The sequence below is a fragment of the Lagenorhynchus albirostris genome, chromosome 19 (assembly GCF_949774975.1).
Source record: "Lagenorhynchus albirostris chromosome 19, mLagAlb1.1, whole genome shotgun sequence".
NCBI lineage: Eukaryota > Metazoa > Chordata > Mammalia > Artiodactyla > Delphinidae > Lagenorhynchus > Lagenorhynchus albirostris.
In genome coordinates, this window is record NC_083113.1 from 57,304,600 (window position 1) to 57,325,253 (window position 20,654).

The window sequence follows — 20,654 nt, forward strand, 5'->3', positions numbered from 1 at the left end:
GTCTTATTATTTAAGAAACACATTTCTTAAGGCTCTAACTGCCATAGTGACTCCTCTGACGGATCTGGGCAAAGTAAATTGAAAACCTTGTGGAAAGGATTCACCATTCTAGATGCCATTAAGAACATTCCTGATTCTTGGGAAGAGGTCAAAATACCAACATGGACAGGAGTTGGGAAGAAGTCGATTCCAGCCCTCATGGACGTCTTTCAGGGGTTCAAGATTGAGAGGAGGAAGGAACTGCAGATGTGGTGGAAACAGCAAGAGAACTAGAATTAGAAGCGGAGCCTGAAGGTGTGGCTGAATTGATGCAATCTCATGATAAAACCTGAACGGATGAGTTCTTATGGACACAGAAGTGGTTTCTTGAGATGGCATCTCCTCCCTATGAAGATGTTAAGACTGCTGAAATGACAACAAAGGGTTTAGACTATGACATCAGTTTAGTTGATAAGGCAGGGTTTGAGAGGACTGACTCCTATTTTGAAAGAAGTTCTACTGTGGGTCAAATGCTATCAGACAGCATTACATGCTACAGAGAGATTGTTCACGGAAGTCAATCCATGCAGCAAACTTCACTGTTGTCTCATTTTAAGGAACTGCCACCGGCACCCCGGCCTTCAGCAACCACCGCCCTGATCAGGCAGCGGCCGTCAACACTGAGGCAGGCCCCTCCACCAGCAAAAAGATCCTGACTCGCTGAAGGCTCAGATGATGGGTAGTACGTTTTAGCAATGACGTATTTTAAAATTAAGGTACGTACATTGTTTTCTCAGACATAATGCTATTGTACACTTAACAGACTACAGTATAATGTAAACATAACTTCTGTATGCACTGGGAAGCCAAAAAATTCATGTGACTCTATTGCTTTATTTCGGTGATCTGCATCTGGACCCATAATATCCCCGAGGTGTGCCTGTATTCGGAAACGCAATTACTTACTACGGGCTTACTGACTGTGTCTGGAACTTTTCTCAGACAGCACTAAATACAGGACGCTGTTCTGCTTCATATGGTGACGCAAGTTCAAGCCAAAGGTTTCCTCCACTCAAATCGAAGTGGAGCTTCCACTGGCACTTGTCACACTACTCTGAAAGCAAAAGACCAAGGAAGACACAATTTTTGGCGGTTCTAAAGCTGGACTAGATCCCAAGAAGTTAATCTTTAAGGGAAAAAAAGCTCCTTAGAAGAATGGGGATTCATTTTGGAGAAATGCAAAACTGGATCAGATTTTGCATCCCATTCGAGGAGATCGTAAGCATTTTAGGAGTAACAACAAGTCAACGTTATGAGGATACAAATATCAAAGTTATCCCCTGGATGCAGAAGTGTGAACGCAGTCAGGTTAACACACCACCTATCTGAGAGGTGGCAGGAGGAACACAAACCAACATTTGCTGCCAGGCTTTCTACTGAACCGAAGAAAAACATCTAACGCTTAAGAGGCACTGAGTTGATGGAAAGGCTAAAGAAATGTCAATTAGTAAAACGAAAGTCTATTTTAAAATTCAGCTCTCTTCATTAAAATTGCTAAAAATCTCCGCAGGGTACGGAGATGAATGCTCATGGTTATTTTTCTGGCTTCTACTTAACAGGATGTCACAAAGCAGCTACCGTGTTAAGACAGTTGTAATGCTAAAACGGGGCAGTTTTGGAAGCAAATATTTTTCTTTTGAAGGCAAAACAAAAAAGGTAGGTCAGAAAAGCTGAAAATGACTACACACAGGAACAAGAGTTTTCCAAACACATCAATCAGAAAAATGAGCTATTAAGTCAAAGCTACTTAGACAGAACTTTTTACACTGAGGAGTCTTAAAAATACCAGATGCCTGGAAAACTTCAATTACTCAAGATTTCTAATTTGCTTTTTATTCTAGGTCAATCTAATTTCATTAGAACTAGCAAAGTCAATTTTTCCTTAGTATACGCATTGCTTTTTGTCATTTATGCCTACCTTTTCACATTTAGTATCCTCAGTTCTTTTTTTTTTTTTGCGGTACGGGGGCCTCTCACTGTTGTGGCCTCTTCTGTTACGGAGCACAGGCTCCGGACGCGCAGGCTCAGAGGCCATGGCTCACGGGCCCAGGCGCTCCGCGGCATGTGGGATCTTCCTGGACCGGGGCACGAACACGTGTCCCCTGCATCAGCAGGCGGACTCTCTACCACTGCGCCACCGGGAAGCCCCTAGTATCCCCAGTTCTTAAAGGCAACCATTAGACATGGAAAATGGCATTTTTACATAAACCAGTAATTCATCTGTCCCACTCACTTCATGATGGATAGATGCTATGGAAGACAGAAAAATGTCCACCAGGATTTTAAGCATATGGCTGGTTCTAAGGGGATATCGCTACACCACCCCACCCCCTCGCCCTCCCCGTTCCCCTCCAACCCCTTCAGATTTAAGTAGGAAAGAGTTACTCAAGGGCATTTTGACGGACGAAGATCTCTTCAATGTACAAATATACTTTGTGTTGTTCAAGTCTTTTCTAGGAAAAGGCAGAGTATGAGTCCATTTCAGTGGCTAACTGACAGGCTCTCACTTTTATGCTGCGTGGGGAAGAATGAAGACTGTTCTTAGGGCCAGGAGACTGGAGGCTCAGAGGCCACACAGCAAGGCTTGGAGAGGTAACAGGGAGGGGAGCCCAGCACAGGGCCTGGGGCTCCCCTCAGAGGCTTCTGCTGTCTTTACAAGCATCCAGGACCAGTTATCTGCACTCTGGAAATCTGTTTTTGTTTTTTGCACAGATATGTTCCTCCCTTTAGAGTATTTAATATGCTTTCTTTTGAAAACATAAGCCCGACTCAGCCATGGACGGGGCGCCTGGTTCTAGGCTGAAATCCAGACTGGAGAACAGCACATGTTCCTGGTAAGGTGGGGGCATCAAGAACAAGAATTCCACAAAGAGGTGAAAATGAGGGAAAATAAGACTATCCTTGCAATGCCTCCAAAACTGCCTCCAAAACTAGCCTTGGCCACACCTTTTGTTCCAAACAGCTCTGCCAGTTCCCCTTGACCTTGACCTGGAGGTAGCACACGTTCATTTTAATCCCAGGAAAAGAGAGCCTTTTCTTTTTCATTTTATTTTTATTTATTTATTTTTGGCTGCGTTGGGTCTTCGTTGCTGCGCACGGGCTTTCTCTAGTTGCGGCGAGCGGGGCTACTCCTCGTTGCGGTGCGCGGGCTTCTCATGGCGGTGGCTTCTCTTGTTGTGGAGCATGGGCTCTAGGCGCGCGGGCTTCGGTAGCTGTGGCTCGCGGGCTCTAGAGTGCAGGCTCAGTAGTTGTGGCGCACGGACTCAGTTGCTCCCCGGCATGTGGTATCCTCCCAGACCAGGGATCGAACCCTTGTCCCCTGCATTGGCAGGCGGATTCTTAACCATTGCGCCACCAGGGAAGTCCCAAGACAGGCTTCTCTGTGGTAAATGCTGGAGATAACTCTTTCTTTTTCGAAACAAATACAGACCCATCTGGGACGAGACTGTGCACTGCATTCCACTTGTGCTGGCCCTGGCGTCTAAGTCGAGGAGAGTGAAAAGATAAAGTGTACCGATGCATCCATCACCCCTTCATTTGTCTTCCCCACGTGACTTAAAGTCAGCTTAAAAAGCCAAGGGCAAGCGGGATTTGAAGAAAGAAGAGAAAATCTGGGGGACCAGATAAAGCACATCTATTGTAAGCAATGCTGAAATGTTTCCTACTTATTAAGAGAAAATAGTGAATGCTGTGTCATAAACCTTTGCAATAGATTATCCGATTGTTACAAATTTCCTTCATGTAGTCCAAAAAAAGACAGTAGCAAAGGTACAGTTCTCTGAACTCTGCGTGAAATAATTCATGTAAAAAAGAAAAAGATGTAATGGAACCATAAAGTTTCCCCATCAGTTTCCTACGACTGGGTTAAAAAGCTTGACTGATTGTTTCAAGTACAATGATTACAGACAGTGCAGTATAAAACTCCGGGACCCTAAGTTTTGTTCTGCTTTTGTTGCTTCAAATACAAAAAAAATAATTGTTTTGAAGACATAAATTAGAACCATTCGGACAATCATGCAAGTCAGTCAGGAGTCAGGACCGATTCTTGCCTCTTTAAGATAATCTTAGCATGGTTCCACTTTTCCTTTGGTTCCACAGGTTTACAAGCTTTCTGGTTGAGGATTATTACACTGTGCTCCCATCCAAGCTGCCTTCCCAACAATGTTTGTTTTTACCCTTAATGATGAAGGTTCCTCAGGCAACTGTGGCATTATTCCGACGTGTAGAGTCGTGGCAGCTACGGAAGCCTGACAGTGGGGGGGCGGGGGCGTGCTGTTCGTAGCTGCTGACACCAGCACACAGCTCTCAGACACTGCTCGGCACCCGCACGCTACGTGCCTGCCCAATCCCAGGGTCTGGATATTAACTCAAACAGGATGAAAACTCACACGCACTCTCATTTGGGTATAAGATCTGGGCCTTTTTTTTTTTTTTTTAAAGATAGTTCATAAGCCTTAAAAAGTATTCTCTCCAGGGCTTCCCTGGTGGTGCAGTGGTTGAGAGTCCGCCTGCTGATGCAGAGGACACAGGTTCGTGTCCCTTGGTCCGGGAAGATCCCACGTGCCGCGGAGCGGCTGGGCCCGTGAGCCATGGCCGCTGAGCCTGCGCGTCCGGAGCCTGTGCTCCGCAATGGGAGAGGCCACAACAGTGAGAGGCCTGCGTACCGCAAAAAAAAAAAAAAAAAAAAAAGAAAAAAAAGTATTCTCTCCAGATTATAAAAGGTTAAAATCGTTTAATAGGAACAATCTCGGACAAGCAGAAATAGCTTTGATTTAAAGAATTATAGCAACGTACAACTGGGAAGGACTCCACAGGGATGGTCAGGTGGGACAGTCTGTGCCTGTTCTCGAGGCTCTGCATTAGAAAGACGACTGACGGGACACTGTGCCCTCTTGCAAGGCACATGCCACTTCTGAAAACTGTCAGCTTGACACACGGGCTATGAGAGATTTTATTTACATTTAAAAATAGCTTTTCTTCTTCAGTGTAGCGGAAATGCCCAGAGGCCAGTCACTGAGATCCCTCCCTAACACAGGTGCAGAACAGCTTTATTGATCTCTGGGTTTGTCCAGTCATTCCGAATGTCATCCAGGTGATTATCAAAATCCACGAGCGCTTCATAGGACCGGCTTTCCAGGAGTGATGCCGAGATCCTCTGGGCCTCTGGCCAGTCTTCACAGTAATCGCTACGAGGTGAAACAGGAGAAATCAGCCTCTTAATGAAAACCGGCGGCTTTTCAATAGAGTAAACAGGAAACCAGCCACATGCAGAGTGGTATAAAGGAAGACAATACTGAACACTAGCAAACACGTACGTTTAAACACATGAAGATGTACGTAAGGAATCTGAAACGTGAAAGAGTCACCCTCCACATGAAGTTCTGAAAAAGCTGGAAGTAGATGACTGATTACAAATAAACCGAGCCAAATGCCTGGAAAGAGGGTGTGGCTTGGGGAGGGGTGCCCTGGGGTTGGGGTGGGAAGACCCTCGAGTGACACTCAGGTTGTCCTGACTGCTCGGAAACCCTGTAGGCCTCAGTCCTCCAGGGGTCGAGGAACATTCTTCCTCTGGGGAAGACGCTAACTTAAAAACGCTTTCCTGTGGGAGTTGGGTGCCCGGAATGGCACCAGCACACGTGGCACGTGGGCCATCCCGGGAACAGGGCACTCACTAGTGAGGGTCTCGGCAGCGCCATTTGTTTTCGTGGTGTTCGTACACATGGATTGTGGGTACCACGCAGTCCATCGTGAACTTAGTGTTGTCTACCTGCAACGAGACAAAGGACATGCTCGTGAACAGAGCCAGCACTTCTGCTGCAAGTCCGCAGACCCTTCCTCGTGGCTCCCCCAGGACCAGTGTCAACACTGCCCGTGGCCGAAACCCCACCTCACAGCGCATGACACCACGAGAGCACGGCCCAGGTGCACTGTGTCATACCGGAGAAACACTAAGTACTTTACCGCTTTTTCACAAACGTGAAGCTTCCAAACTTTACTTCTGCCTTCCCTGTTAGAATCCCACCTGAACTGAGGTTTACAGGCTCTTGAGGAGAGCTACTCCCCTCCCTGGCTCCCTCCCCTGCTCCCTCAGCCGTGCCAGCTAACGTAATCCAACAGTTCTCACACTTGAGCGTGCGTGAGAATCATCTGGAAGCTTACTGAAACACAGACTGCTAGGCCCCTAGAATCTGCATTTCTAACAAATTCCCAGGTGGTGGTGGTGGTGCTGGCATGGGGACCCCGCTGTGAGACGTGCTGAAGTGGAACGACCCCCACCCCTGGAACTCCGTGCGCCGGGACAGCAGTGGCGTGCGGTTGGGAGCAGACTGCAAAAGGGGGCCACGGTCCGATGAAGTACCCGCAGGAAGGAAAACCGCTGACATCCACAGATAGAGCTCCACGTCAGCAAGAGGACGCTCAGAAGCCACCCGCACACAGAAGACTCCGGAGCGAGCGCGAGCGACTCACCATGATGAGAGCCGTGTCGCTGAAGCCCTCGGCGATTCTGGAGGCCACCTTTTCTGCAACCTGGTTTGGACTGTGAGAGAAGAACCAGCGAGGTTACCGCATTCTAGTTACCGCCGTTCAACGCTGTCTGCCTAAGGCAGAGTGGAGAGCAATGATACAGAGACCAAGGGCACCCGTAAGCTGCCCGAGCTTGTTACGCCCGCCCGCTTAAGTAGCTTCTGGTGACTGCGTTCCCCCTGCAGTGACTGGTGAAGATGGGGAATGCTGCGTGGGCCATGTGGGGCCCTTCCCCCACCAGGAAGCCCTGGGAGGGGGTCCTGAGAGGGTGTCTTCTAAATGGAAAGGCTCCCTGGACCCCGGGGGAGAGCGCCACCCAGGGCCTGCGACAACGGTGCTGCTGAGAGCTGCCCCAGGCCAGCAGCCTCCAGGGCCCACCTTCTCCATCTTCGCCCTCAGCCGCTGGAATGGGGTCAGTTGCTTTTCCTTTTTTTTAGTTTTAAAAATTCCTAAGCCATTCCAGATCTTCTCCGTGCTCGTGAGCCTTCCCTGGCTGGCTCTGGCCCTGCGCCCACCGCAACCTTGATAAATGGCAACTTTCCACCTTACGTCAATAGGGTGACTTGGAGAGCGGGTCTCACGCGTCCCTGCGCCCCCTCCTCCCGCCCGCAGGCCCATCCACTCTGACCTCCCCCTCGGGGCTTTACTTAGCTCCCTTCCCCCACAACCGGCCCAGCTCTGATGTCAAATCTGAGTCTTTTCCTTTTTAGGACAGGAAAATTAAGCGGTTCTGTCCAGCCACGGTCCAACTTCTCTTCTCGCTTTCAACCATATTTCTTCAACCTCTTTAGTAAGCTGACGATCCTGTCCCTGTCGCTCCATTTCCTCACTATGCCGTGCAGGCTGGCGTCTGCACCCTCACCCCGGAGGGCCAGCACCCCGAAGCCTCCCCACCGCCTGCCAGGCTCCCAAGGCCCCGCGGCTGGAATCCGGGGCGGCTGGAGTCCGAGGCGGGCAGGCCGCCTTGTTCCCAGTTTCTCTGGCTGAGGTGACCTTTCCCACTTCTTTCCAGCCCCGCTCCAGGCGCCTCCCCTTTGCCTCCTTCATTCTCCCTGCCGCCCGCCCCCTTCAGCCTGTCACCAGAGGCATGCGTTTCTAAAACTGCCTCCTCACCAATCTCAATTTCCAGGCTCTTCTTAGAAGATAAAAGCCCCCCGTGCTCAGGCTGGCAGACCCAGCCGCTCTCGCCACGGGACCAGCTACCGTTCCCACCCCCGGAGCAACGCTCTGTGTGCCTTCCATCCCAGGGAACTGTCTGCGCGGCTCCTCCTCACACACCCCTCCTCCCGCTCAGACCTTTCCCGGTCTGGAATGCCCTGGAATGCCCTTCGGCGCCCACCTCTGCTTACTCAATTCCTTCCATCTTTAATGCCCAGAAAACACCATCCTCTCTGGGATGTCTTGCCAGCTGCCCCAGATGAGGTCCATTAGCCCCCTCTCTGAACACTTAAGCCTTGGTATGCAGTTGTCTTTTTCTGCATCTTTTTCCCCTGCACAATTAGAGTCTCAGCTTTCCAAAGCAGGGACAGAGCCATAAAGAAACACACCACACAATTACGATCGTTTCTTTGTGATTGAGGTGAAAAAAGCTGGTTCAATGCTTTATAAGTTTATCTAATTATTCTATTTTCACTTTTAAAATTGAGAATTTATAGAGATGTGTGATTATTTATCTGCAGTATCGTGTTAAGAAAAATGAAACAAAAAAAGTTTCATAGAGAAAGGGCCTCAGGGATTCTTGTCCCTCAGGTCACCCCGGAAGGCCCTCAAAGTGAAGGCAGCGCTTCACAGGAGTCGGCGTAGTGGGACCTGCTGACTCACCCGCCCACTGCGGAGAAGGCGCACCGCGCTCCGAGTCTCTGCGGGTCCTCGCTCACTCACACCTTACGTGCGAAGGGAAACGAAGCCAGCGTTTGCTAAGAGCGTGATCTTCTCCCTAGGAGCATTTGCCACAAAGAAACTGGCAAAATACTATTATCCTAACGTTTATGATTATCATAGTACTTGGTGACTTTTATTGGGAAGGGGATCGAGAAACATTTATTATGTTTCATTTCAGGTGCCCCCAAACTCACACTTAACACGTGTTCTTTTGAAAGAACTTAAAACTTACAATAGTTAATGAATTGCCAAAGTATTTCAAAGAACTACCAATTTTGTTTACCTCTTATTTGTATTTCACACTTAGTCTCTAACACCGACCCCTCCACTCCTAATGTCAGATTGTCACATTGTGACAGTCAGGTCAGTACTTTGTTTCCAACCAGGCTGCGCAAGTCCTTGTTCCTGTGAACAGTCAGCTGCCAAACACAACGGCGGGGACCCTGGAGAAGGAAGCCTCTTGCCACTCCCCCTTCCCAACCCACACAAGACTAGGCATCTACCTGTGACTGAGAGCTCACATTTACATCTAAAAGCTCTTTACTGAGCTTCTACCTCAGGCCAAGGCACTGGACCTGGTACTGAAATTTACCCCTCATGAAATGTTTATCATGACGCAAAGCTCCAGCAATTATGAAATGATCAAATAAAACTTGATGGGGTAACCTGAAGTTTTTAGGTTACAAACACCTTACAGTTCTTTTAGTTACAAACACCTTATAGTTCTTTTTCTCCGATTAAAACAGTGACTGAATGATCCTTTTTTAAAAAAGGTAATCGCAGGACTAGTAAAAGGACCGGCCTCTACTTGGAATCAAACACAAAGTTAATAAGCACGCTGCACGTGGCTTCACTCTGCCCTCCTCACTACCACTCTCCGAGGGATGAACTCTTTAGCTCCATTTTACAGACAGGACCACTGAGGCCAAAGTGGTGAATCAGTAAGTCACTGAGGACTTGAATGCAAATCTAACCTGGCTCCAAAGCTTATGCTGTGAGACGATGTGAATCAGCCGATGTTTCTGAAAGAGGAGCAAAATTTTAGCTAGGCGAGGCTGAAGAGAGAAGAGAAGGTTTTCTAGGTAGAAGCAAACGGTACCGAAGAAGGAAGTCAGCGTGATCCCAGCTTCTGAGCTTCCTGGCTGTGTGGCTTTGGTGCAGCGAGCGTCTCTGGCTGGAGTTTCTTCAGCTGAGTGCCCTTGTGAGGATTCGAAAGGATGACACCACGAAAGCCCCAGGCCAGGCACAGTGGTAGTGACTGGAGGTTTACTCCAAACACGCTGCGGGGGTGGATTAGATCCCGGAGTATGGCCGAGGCTCACGGGGTCAGAAGGGATCCAGAGGGTTACTGGACACACTTGTCTCACCGCCCACCACACTCTCTACAGATCTCACCAACGGCTGGTAGGCACTTAGACACTGGCTTCAGTGGGAGAATGAAGACCTCCTGAGCAGAGCAGGTGAAGGACCTGGGAAATTCTAGAAGGTGTGAAGAGCATGAAAGTGGTGTCTGAGCAAGATGATTCTAGGCTGGGCTGCAATGAGGTCCGAACAGAGGCAGGACGATGAAGAGGCCATGAGCCAAGTGAGGCAGCGGAGGGGAGAGCCTGTGCGGGCGCGTCTGGGGGCGGGGGAGGAAGGAAGCCAGCACCATCCCCTCTGGCCCGGTCTCCTCTCCTTCCTGCGAGAACAGCTTCGGGACAGGGAAACCTTCCAAGGACAGCTCCCCGCTGCTTACAAAATAGTGAAATGCCTCACAGCCGTCAGGGTGGCCTGCTGGCGCCCCCTCTGTGTGTGCGCCCCACACTCCTGCCGGTTTCCACCCGGTGTCTGCATCACGCTGTCCCCGCTCCGCACTCTTCCCTCTGCTCTCCACGTCTGCACGTGACAGGACCCTGCCACGCGCAAGCATCCAGTTCAAACGACACCCCTCCCCGGGGGCCCCTCTGGTCACAGCAATGGACTCAATGCCTGCCTGCTACTGCTGGACAGCCCTCTGTACCGCCCTCCCGGCATGGGGCCTGGGGGCCTGCACCACAGGCCTAGGTTTCGGTGCCTTTTGTGTTCAATCCAGCAACTCGAGGGCAAGGCCAGGAGTCCAGCTTGGCTCAGCGCAGAGCTTGGCCCAGGACAGGCTCTTTGTGCCCTGCAGCCTCTTTCGTGTAACAAAGACCAAGACTGACACCGGCCATGAACAGGCCATGAATACCCCCAGCTCATCAGGACCCGGGAGGCAGGGGGGCTCAAGAGGAAGGCGTGGTCAACAAGAGATGCACCTGAGAGAGAGCCCGACCGGCAGCGGGCGGGAAGAGCGTGGGAGCCAGGCTTCAGAGGGCGCCCCTGCGCCGTGGCCCACACAGAGGCTTTCACAGGAGTCTGCGCCGGTGACCCTGTCTCCCTCTGAGTCCCGACTGGGCCCAGTCCTCTAGGGCAAAACGGCTTCCATCCCTGAAGTGTTTCATCAGCTTATTGTATTATGGCCCTAACGCTGTGAGTCCAGCCTCTTGCCTTTGCTGGGCAAGTGGATGTGACTCCAGGAGACACTTCGGTCTGGGGTCCTTCACCGCGTCCCAGGCTGCCTGGCCACGTGAGGGAAGCGTGTGAGGGCCCCCCGGCTTCTGCCTCTGGCTTTCGGCTGGTCAGGGTGCTGATTCCTCTGGGACTCGGCCTGTGAGGTCCCATCAGGCTGGCTGCTGGTTGTACCCCTCGACCAGAGGGCACTCTATCCTCAGGCCGGACGTCTTGACCCAACCCCCCTCACCCCTTCTGGCAGTGCAGGTACCAGCTTTTGTCACCAGCTCCAGGTGACTGCACCACCCTCTCCTGAGTTCTCTTACATACCGTTCACAGCTCTGGAAACAACCGCCTTATTAAGTCCTCCACAAATTATCCTAACTACAGGGTGTCAAGTGTTTTTCTGCTGGGACTTTGATGCAGAAATAAAGCAAAGACCTCAGCTTTGCTCATTAGTGAGAATCACAGTCGGTGCAAATAGCCGGATAAAAGAAACCAGAACCTAACGTGAAAGAAGCAGCAAACACCGCATTTTCATCAAAGTATCAGACCTTAAGAGCACCACACCTACAAGTTACTCTTTTTTTAACCCCCCAAAAGGGCGGAGTTCTTTCCTAATGCTATGCCCTACATCATTCCCACCTTGGGAATGGGAAGCAAGACACAGCTGAGTGGGGATAGAAACAGAAGGCCCTGGACTGTTGCTTTCATTCTATGAATTCCCTTCAAGCAAAATAAAGAAGATACAGAACAGAACGTTAATATAAATGTTTAGAATTACTAAACGTTTAGAATTACTGTTGTTTGGAATTACCCATACCGCAGTCCCCCGGAATACCATAAACAAGCAAGGAGGGCCCAGAGGGGTTCTAACAGATTTTGCATCCTGAGACCAGAGGTCAAAACGTGTAGCAGAGATCATCTCCCTCACAGTATCATTCTTTCAGACCACAGAGGGGTTTTGCATGGACATACCTGGCATCCTTTACTCGCTCGTTAGCTTGATAATAACCAGCAATCACATAACTATTATCTTTGCACCATGAATCAATCTGAAAGAAGAACAAAATTTGGGAAGAAAAGGTGAATGATTTTCCCTTAAATATCAAGTCTCAATAAACAGAGGGAACCCCCCCCCCCCCGCCGGATGCTGGGACAAGTCAGATATAAGCCCTGTATCCTCCTCCCTATAAGAATGAAATGGGGGAGTTCCCTGGTGGCCTAGTGGTGAGGATTCCAGGCTGTCACTGCTGTGGCCCAGGTTCAATCCCTGACTGGGGAACTGAGATCCTGCAAGCCGAGCAAGACCGCCAAAACAAAACAAAACAAAACGAAAAAACAAGAATGAAATGGGTGTTCAGGGGAAAGAAGGTCACCCCAATTTGCTTTCCACAGTCCACGTGAGGCCAGAGAAAGCAAAGAAGAGCCTGGGCTCCAACTCTCACTGAGGTGGGGTGTCTTCCCACAGAGGAGGACCCTGTAATGACTGGGAAGGGTGGGGCTGGACATGAGGAATGACCTCCTCCCCCAGTCCCAGCAGAAGGCCCCAGTGCAGACATATATTAAATGGGTACAGTGCCGCGGGTGAGGTGAGACCAGAGTTACCCACCTTCTCTGACAATATGAAGCACTGAGGCATTCTGGGGCTTGAATAAGCCTTAAATCAATCCTTCACAGATAAGCAAACTAAAAAGCTCGGAGAGGGTCTAAGTTTGCACAGCCAGCTAGCACAGCCAGCCTGGGAATGTAAGTCTGTTTCAAAGCCAACTGCTTTAATACCGTATCTCCGTATTCCTAGCAACACACCATGAAAAATCCATCATGCCGGGATGCGGGGTAAACAGGCACGCGCGTGCACGCGCACGCCCTTCTCTGTGGCATGTTTTTAAATGGGAGCATGGCAGCGGATTTTTAAAGTTTTTTGTTTTATAATGCCACCCTTCTCTCATCAGATTTAGCATCCTGCAGGTCTAATGCTATTATTAAAAACAACAAAAGGTCATCCTGTTTTGCCATAATGGAATTTTAATAATACACTGCTGTAAATTCTATCCTCAGTTTGCAAAAGAAGAGATAAAATTGATCCTCGAGTTTTTCAAAGTAACTGGTTAAAAATGTTTTTCTTTTCTTTCTTATTTTTTTCCTTTTTTAAACATAGCTCTACTGCTCTTTTTCTCAAGTTCTGGTTTGGGTCTCCAACAGTCTCCTTTATGACTAAAAGCAGACATTACAGAATGGTTACAGACCAAGGTTCCCTCGCTCACACAAGGATTAGAATAATAATTCTGGCTTCCTAAGAGCTCACAAATTACCACATTTGGCCAAAACCAGGGCTCAGTGAACGAATTAGACGTTTTGGTCATCCACTCAAAAGACGAGAGCCATGTCTACAAAATATTTATAACGGCTCTTTCACTGTAACTTTGATGCAAATTATTCCACAATTACTTATATTTTGTTTCTATCACCTCTTCAAGGAATGAGTTCTAGAAACTCTCTCTTGCTGCTTACAGCAGCAAATTCTTTCATTTCTTTCTAAATGTATCTCTATGTGGTATCAAAGGGCATAGCCCTGTTCTAAAATTTGGCATTTGGTCCCATTCCCTGAACTCAAACCCATAAGTTAGCCCATCCTTTAGTGTAGCCCTCTCAGTCTTTGTTTCTGATCAAAGACTGGTCTCTTGAGTGTATCCTCACTTGAGGTGACCCTCACCCCTGCCCACTTGGGTGCCCCTCTCCCAGCCCTGTGGTGTGGGCTGTTCTTATAGCCAGAGTCACAACTACAGATGGTATCCCAAGTTTGGCTACTGTCCTGGCTTCCTAATGCCCTTGTAACAAGTCACAAAAACTTAGTGGCTTAATACAACACAAATTTATCTTACGGGTCAGAAGTCTAAAATGGGTCCGCTGGGCTGATTCCTTCTGGAGGCTCTAGAGGAGAATTCGTTCCTTGCCTTTCCCGACACCTAGGGGTCACCCTAGGTGTGGCTGGTGGCTGTACCACTCTGACCTCTGCTTCTGTCACAACTCTTCTCTCTGACTCTTACCCTGCTGCCTCTTACGAGGACCCTTGTGATGACACTGGGTCCATCAGACAATCTAGGATAATCGCCACGTCTCAAGATCTTTAACTTCATCTCATTTGCAGTCCCTTTTACCACGTAAGGTTACACGTTCACAGGTTCCAAGGATTGAGGTGTGGACATCTTGGGGGGCCATTTTTTGGCCCACCACAGCTACGTTTAATATAAGATAATTATTTTCTGCTGCTGCTATCCTGACCATCCCCAGCAGTAGTCCTTTTTTATGGCCATGCTGCGCCAAGCTCATGGCCATGAGCTTGCGGGATCTCAGTTCCCTGACCAGGGATCAACCCGCGCCACGGCAGTGAAAGCCCAGATTCCTAACCACTACGCCACCAGGGACTCCCACAGCAGTCTTTAGTGAGCAGTCTAAGCTCTCCCAGATCCCTTTCCTGGGCTGAAGGTATCGGTTCAGGACTCAATCCTTAGCAAACACATGGTGGCACCTTATACCTGCACTCAGAGAGCAGAGGAGTCACTTGACATGAAGGATGATTCTTGTGACACACACAATGCACACCTCAACTTACACTTTACCTAACGAGGGGTGAATTCCTGTATGTAAAACTCCAAGGGCCTAACCAAATTCCAGCAGAAAAATAATGTCAGGACCTTGAACTTCTAGTAGAACTCTTTTTAAAAAAATTTTATTTATTTATTTTTGGCTGCATTGGTTCTTTGTTGCTGTGTGCGGGCTTCCTCTAGTTGCGGGGAGCGGGGCTACTCTTCGTTGCGGTGCGCGGGCTTCTCATTGTGGTGGTTTCTCTTGTTGCGGAGCACGGGCTCTAGGCACGCGGGCTTCAGTAGTTGTGGCTCGCAGGCTCAGTAGTTGTGGCTCGCAGGCTCAGTAGTTGTGGCTCGCGGGCTCTAGAGCGCAGGCTTAGTAGCTGGGGCGCACGGGCTTAGTTGCTCTGCGGCATGTGGGATCTTCTCGGACCAGGGCTCGAACCCGTGTCCCCTGCATTAGCAGGCAGATTCTTATCCTTTGCGCCACCAGGGAAGCCCTTCTGTTTTGTTTTTGTTTTTTGTCAATGCTGCATGGCTTGCGGGATCTTAGTTCCCTGACCAGGGATTGAACCTGGGCCCAGGCATTGAAAGTGCTAAGTCCCAACCACTAGACCACCAGGGATCTCCCTAGTAGAACTCTTTGAAGAGGCTGTCCCCAAAGTGAACCAGGCACAAAAGCTCTGGCTTGGCTTTAGAAACCTTTCAATGATTCAAAAAAGAACGACCAAGTTAAGTCTGGATGCCTGTTGACAGGCACGCACAGCCTGTCCGCAGCTGTCCAGATTCAGACACAAGTGGCCCACAGTTGAGGAATGGAGAACTGGCCATCAGAGCCCACAGAGGGGGCATAAACAAGTTTCAGTAGAACCAGACCTCATCGGTGAGAGTGACCCAGCGGGCAGTAAGAGTCAGGGTGTGGGAGGAGGCGAGCAGTGTGGACAGTCGGGAGGGTGGGGGTGGGGCAGGCAGCTCTTGAGGGCCCTCAGAATCCTGAAGTCAGCCCAAACAGCAACTCGCTCCCTCCCAAGTGGGGCCGGACAAGGCAAAAGAACTGAGAAGCTGTCTGACCGCTGTTCTCAACGAATCCGCTTCCATCTTCCTCACCTTGCTGCTAAGATGCCCTACTCCCGTGATGCATCTTGTGAACGATCAAAATGAACAAGTTCAGGACAACACTCTGAAACTCGTCAAGTGACTCTGAACACAGGGTCCAAATCGTGCATTTGCTTATGTAGTTTCTTTTAGTTTTCAGAGGGAAAGAAGGACACTTTCACCTTGGCATAAGTCTGCCACCCTCTGTTCAATGCCCTTTCAGGCTCGTTCCATTCCAGACACATAGGAGAACGACTGAAGGCCCTGGGCCCAACTCATCCGTTCCCAGTTAGACTGCACAAAGAAAGCAGCTTCTCTCAGCAATCTCGCTAACATTTGCACGTATGAGGCACCTTGTAATTTTCAAAGCACCAGCACCCACCTCAGGTGGCTATATAACAGCCATGAAGTAGGCGAAGCAGGGAGCTGATAAGAGCCACCCCCAGCAGGGCATTGCTCCCGTGTTTGCCACTTACAAGCCTCCCTGTCTGCAGCAATGAGCAGGCCCTGGCTTCTAAAAGTAGAGGGCTTGTTAGTTTCACGAGAAGAAAAGCTCCTTCTCAAGTCGGCTGCTGATCCTCCTCTGGCAGGAAAGGAGCTGGCTCCAAGGAGGAAAAGCTCTGGAGGTAAATGGCATGGGGACAGAGGGTGAAGGTCAAGGGCAAGAACTGAAAGGAGAACCCAGAGCAGCCAGCTTCCCTCTCCCAGGCCAGCACGTTTATGTTCTGGAGAGAAAAAGGGGCAGGAGGAAGCAGGGGGCTGAGCCAAAAGCCAGAGGGGCAGCAGCCTGTGCAGATGAGTAGAGAAGGCACGTGTGGAGGCAGCAGAAAGAATTCTAGACCCAAGTCACGGTGACTAGACCAACCGGCAAAGAAGGAAGTCCTGGAGCAGAATGTAATGCAGAGCAGGTCCACGGCACCAGGAAGCCACCGACCGGGGAAAAGGGCAAAGAGGGCTTAGGGAGACAGCAGGTTTATGCTCATTTCCCTACTGACATTTTATGGATTTTTGCTTTTAGAAATAATTCCATCACTACCTACGTCAAAGGGTTATAAGGATAAATTAACAGGCATAAGTACTTTAAAAAAAAATAGAAAGCACCCAGAAATGCAAGGATTTTTTTTTAATGGAAAATTATAATGAAAAGCCTTGCAAAGGAATCTGAGGCTGCCCTTTGATGGACTGCATATCAAGTCAGTCTTTCCCACTTATCAAAAATAACTCGATACGAAACTCCCTGAATAGAAACAAGCTGCGAGAATGAGGCCTCGTTTACACAGTTTCATGGAGTTACACGCTTTATTAAAACTACATCTTCTATAGCTGATAAACCATGGCTCCATACACGGAGATTTTTTCACTGCCTTCAGGTTATAAAGTTGCTAAGTCACAAGCTGAATGATATAAACTTAAATATCTTAATTGTAATACAAAATTTGTGGATGGACTCAAACTGCAAATTTTCCTTTATAACTTTATTTTGAAAGTTATTTAATTTGTACTCAGTTGACATCTTTCTCGTATTTTTCAAATTCTGAGTCTATGATTCAAAGTTTTGATCAATAGAAGAAAAGTAAGCACAAACCACCACTGCTTGGCAAGGATAAAACTTTGGCTGTTAGTTTCTACTGTTTGAAAAGCTAAGCGCAGAGAATCTAGTTTGCACTTAATTTTGCTGGACAGCAGACACAAACACTGAAGGGCACATTTGGGGACATGCTGGAAGGCGAGTCTGGAGTGCAGCGTGCAGTGATGCAGGGGGAACAGGGTCAGAACAAGGCCTCAAGCAGTGCCCCTTAACAAGCTGTGGCAGTGGGCCTGCCTTAAGAGTCAAGGGCCCCTCTGGGCATCTTCCCTCCCCAGGTAAACGGTGGACACAGCCCTAATCCTTGGGGAAAATTCACGTAAAGGCGACTCCGAATGCAGCTGCTTACAGTTGGTATATTTAATTCGTTCAAGTATTGCATTTATATCTTGTAATAGGAACATAACCCTTTAACTCTGTAGAGCTTACTTCAGGATGAAAAGAATTAATCCTATTTTGACAATTCCAAGTGAGGCTCAGGTTTGCCTTTAAGATGCTCTTTATTTCTGATAGGATTTTCTAGGGATAAAGCAACACACCTTTTCCTCCTACCCACCCTGGCTCCACCTTGGTTAGTCTGCTGACTTCCCTCCTTCCACCCACCCCACAGAAGCTGGAGTTCCTCAGGTTTCTGTCCATGGCTCTCTACTCATTGCACATAGTCCCAGCCAATAGGACCTGCTCTCATGGTTTCAAAAGTCATTGGGAAGCTACTGGTCCCCCATCTACGTCTCCAGCCCACCCATCTTCTGAGTTTCAGACCCATTTTTCAGCCGTCAACCCTAGGTCATTTTCCCTCAATGAATGGTGCCACTGTCCTTCTGATGCTTAAGTCAGAAATAGAGGTGTGTCACCCTTGCTTCCTTTTCCCTATGTCCCCACACGATTAGTCACAGAATGCTGTGGATTCTCCCTCCTGGCTCTCTCTGGTCTGTCTCCTCTGCTTCCACAGTGCACTTAGTTTAGGCCACCTCTCTGCCTCTAGTATTATATATACTCCCGTTTCCAACATCCTCTTTGCTGCAGGCTGGGGCAATCACTCCAAGACACAAATGTGACCATGCAACTCTCCTCCAGTGGCTTCCCTGTCCTCATGATGGAGCCCAAACTCCGCTGTGTGATCTGCAAGGTCCTCTACAATGAAATCTGCCCACTGCTCACCTCTCTCCATGCCAGGTCGCTTTATACTCTACACTCTAGCTCTTCCCGAAATACCCCTCCCCCCATTTTCTCCAGGTCTTTGCACAAGCTACTCCCTCTGCCTTGAGCGGTTTTCCTGCATCCCCTGAAGGAAGGCTGGGTTACGTGAACCTTCCCCACTTTCTGCTCAACTCCTCATACGGCACTTATGCTTCGCTACTGTACCTGTCCGCTTGGTACAAGTTCAACTGCGAAGCAGGTGCAGTGTTTGATCCATAGGCATATCCCTCCCCCAGCACAGGCCTGACACTACTGGACAACTGAATAATCCTGCATTGATGCTACTGGTTGATCTAGTTCCCGAAAGGGAATGCACTTCACGTATCCAATCGCCGCGCAATTCCCTTGATAACAAAATAATCAAGACAGGTGGTTGAGAAGACTTGAAGTAACAGACACATGCACACCCTAGGGATGTATTGGTACTGACAAGCTATTTCTTCAGGAGCTAAAATGGTTGATTTTATAAATATCATTTACTTCTTATCTATCTCCTGCCCCAAGATGATATGAAGAAATTCAGACAATGACTCAGTTTAAAAGGCATTCAAAGATGTGCCCAGTAAGCTTAGGCGAGGACCGTTTGCCTAAAGATACTTTCTGCTCACCAAGACTTTACATGGGTGTCATAATTAGGTAAATTACAAAATGGATTCATTTTACTTGTTGGGAGGTATAGAGAAAGGACTTCTAGCTACACCTTCTCAAACTTAACTAGTTTTTGCATAATCAACTCATTTTTTTTAGTATCATAGTTTATATGTATATGAAAAACTGCACCTCAAGCCAGGCAAGTCTGAGTCTACAGTTTATTTTTCCCTAAGGTTTCAACTCAAATTTATCGGTGGTCTTTTTTCCTTTATGGGACACCATACCTCAACAAGCACTGCCTAGGATTCAATGACCAGCCAGTCTATCCCTATGCCACATCTTTTCTCACTGTACTTCAATAGACCGACCAGTCGTGAGCAGACCCACAGAAGTGTGCGGGCTGGAAGGTATGTCTGCTCCGGCTTTTAAATTCCACAAACCTGCCATCTGCGGGTTTTAGCTTTTAAAACCACGGGTGCATTCTAGATGTCACTAAGGAGGACAGACGAGCTTCCCTTACAAAGCGCTCAGGCGCATTCTCGGGCCGCAGTGCCCGTGAGGCCAACGCTGCCTCTAAACGTGCCTCTACCCTCGGGGTCCGGGGCACTAACGTCGGAAGAACCGCAGCCTTTACACCCACGGCAGACACGGATCCGGCCCCGCGAAGGTGCGCAAAAGCCAAACCGCAGTGTCAAAACTTCTCGTGACTCAAAATCCCAAATACAAACGGTGTCAAATCATCGCTCAGTTAACGACGGCTTGTTTCTATAAAGGATACCGGTGTGAGAAAATTAATGCATTATTCGTCGCCTAAAGCGTCTAAAAACACCCAGGACGGTTAAGATCGCTCCTGCGGCCGCTGCCACTACGAGCTGCCATCTGCGGGGCCTTGCTAAGTGCAGGCAAAGGCCTATGCGCCCTCGCGGGTCGTGCGTTAATGGTCACGGCTACCTCGGGGGTGGGTCTAGACTCCGGCTGGACCACTGGGAGCTTCCAGCTGGGACTGCTCGGAAGCTGATCGCCAGGCGGTCTCCTGCCCTGCTGATTCCGTGGCAGGACCCTTCCCGCGCTTACCAGGGTGAGGGCCACCTCCAGCATGGGGGCGAGGGCCAGGGTGCCGTGGAAGAGGGGTATACAGTCCACGAAGAGGGTGTGGTGGGCACCCGGGCCGCCCAGAGGAAGGTGCTCCTTGCGCGGCTTCTGCTTCTCGGCCACCAGCAGTCCGTTGACGGCGCAGTGCGGGTACTTGGCGCCGTGCAGCACCATCTTGCAGTAGGCCTGGGTGGTCAGCTTCACCCCGGGCATGCTGAGCCCGGGAGGGCCCCGGAGGCCCGGCGCTGGCCGAGGCCTGGATCCGCTGCCCGGCCGTGCGGCGCCTCGGGGGAGAAGTGGGACGAGGCGGCGGCTGCCTGGCGCGGCCCCGCGGCTGGCGAAGGCCTCCACAGGCCAGGCCCCGCTCGGGCTCGGCTCCTCTCGACGCCGGCTTCCCCCCGGGAGAGACCGATGAGCTCACGTCAGTCTCCCCTCGCGCCTCTCGCCGGGCGCCGCCGAAAAGCTGTCTCTCAGCGGCCGCCGGAAAGCAGCCCGGCCCTGCGTTTTACGACGTTCGCGGCGCCCCCCGACTTCCGGTCCTGTGA

The 20,654-nt window shown here is 49.7% G+C and overlaps 1 protein-coding gene across 1 annotated transcript; it reads right to left on the reverse strand.

The window, feature by feature from the left end:
• Window positions 1-4,751: 4,751 nt before the first annotated feature.
• EMC8 (ER membrane protein complex subunit 8) lies at window positions 4,752-20,613 on the reverse strand. Its single transcript, XM_060129657.1, has 5 exons — window positions 20,092-20,613; window positions 11,935-12,011; window positions 6,508-6,577; window positions 5,712-5,806; window positions 4,752-5,225 (listed from the first exon to the last, which is right to left on the reverse strand). Exons 1-5 carry the CDS (start codon window positions 20,320-20,322, stop codon window positions 5,066-5,068), a joined length of 633 nt encoding a protein of 210 aa, XP_059985640.1. The 5' UTR covers window positions 20,323-20,613; the 3' UTR covers window positions 4,752-5,065.
• Between the last annotated feature and the right edge of the window lie 41 nt (window positions 20,614-20,654).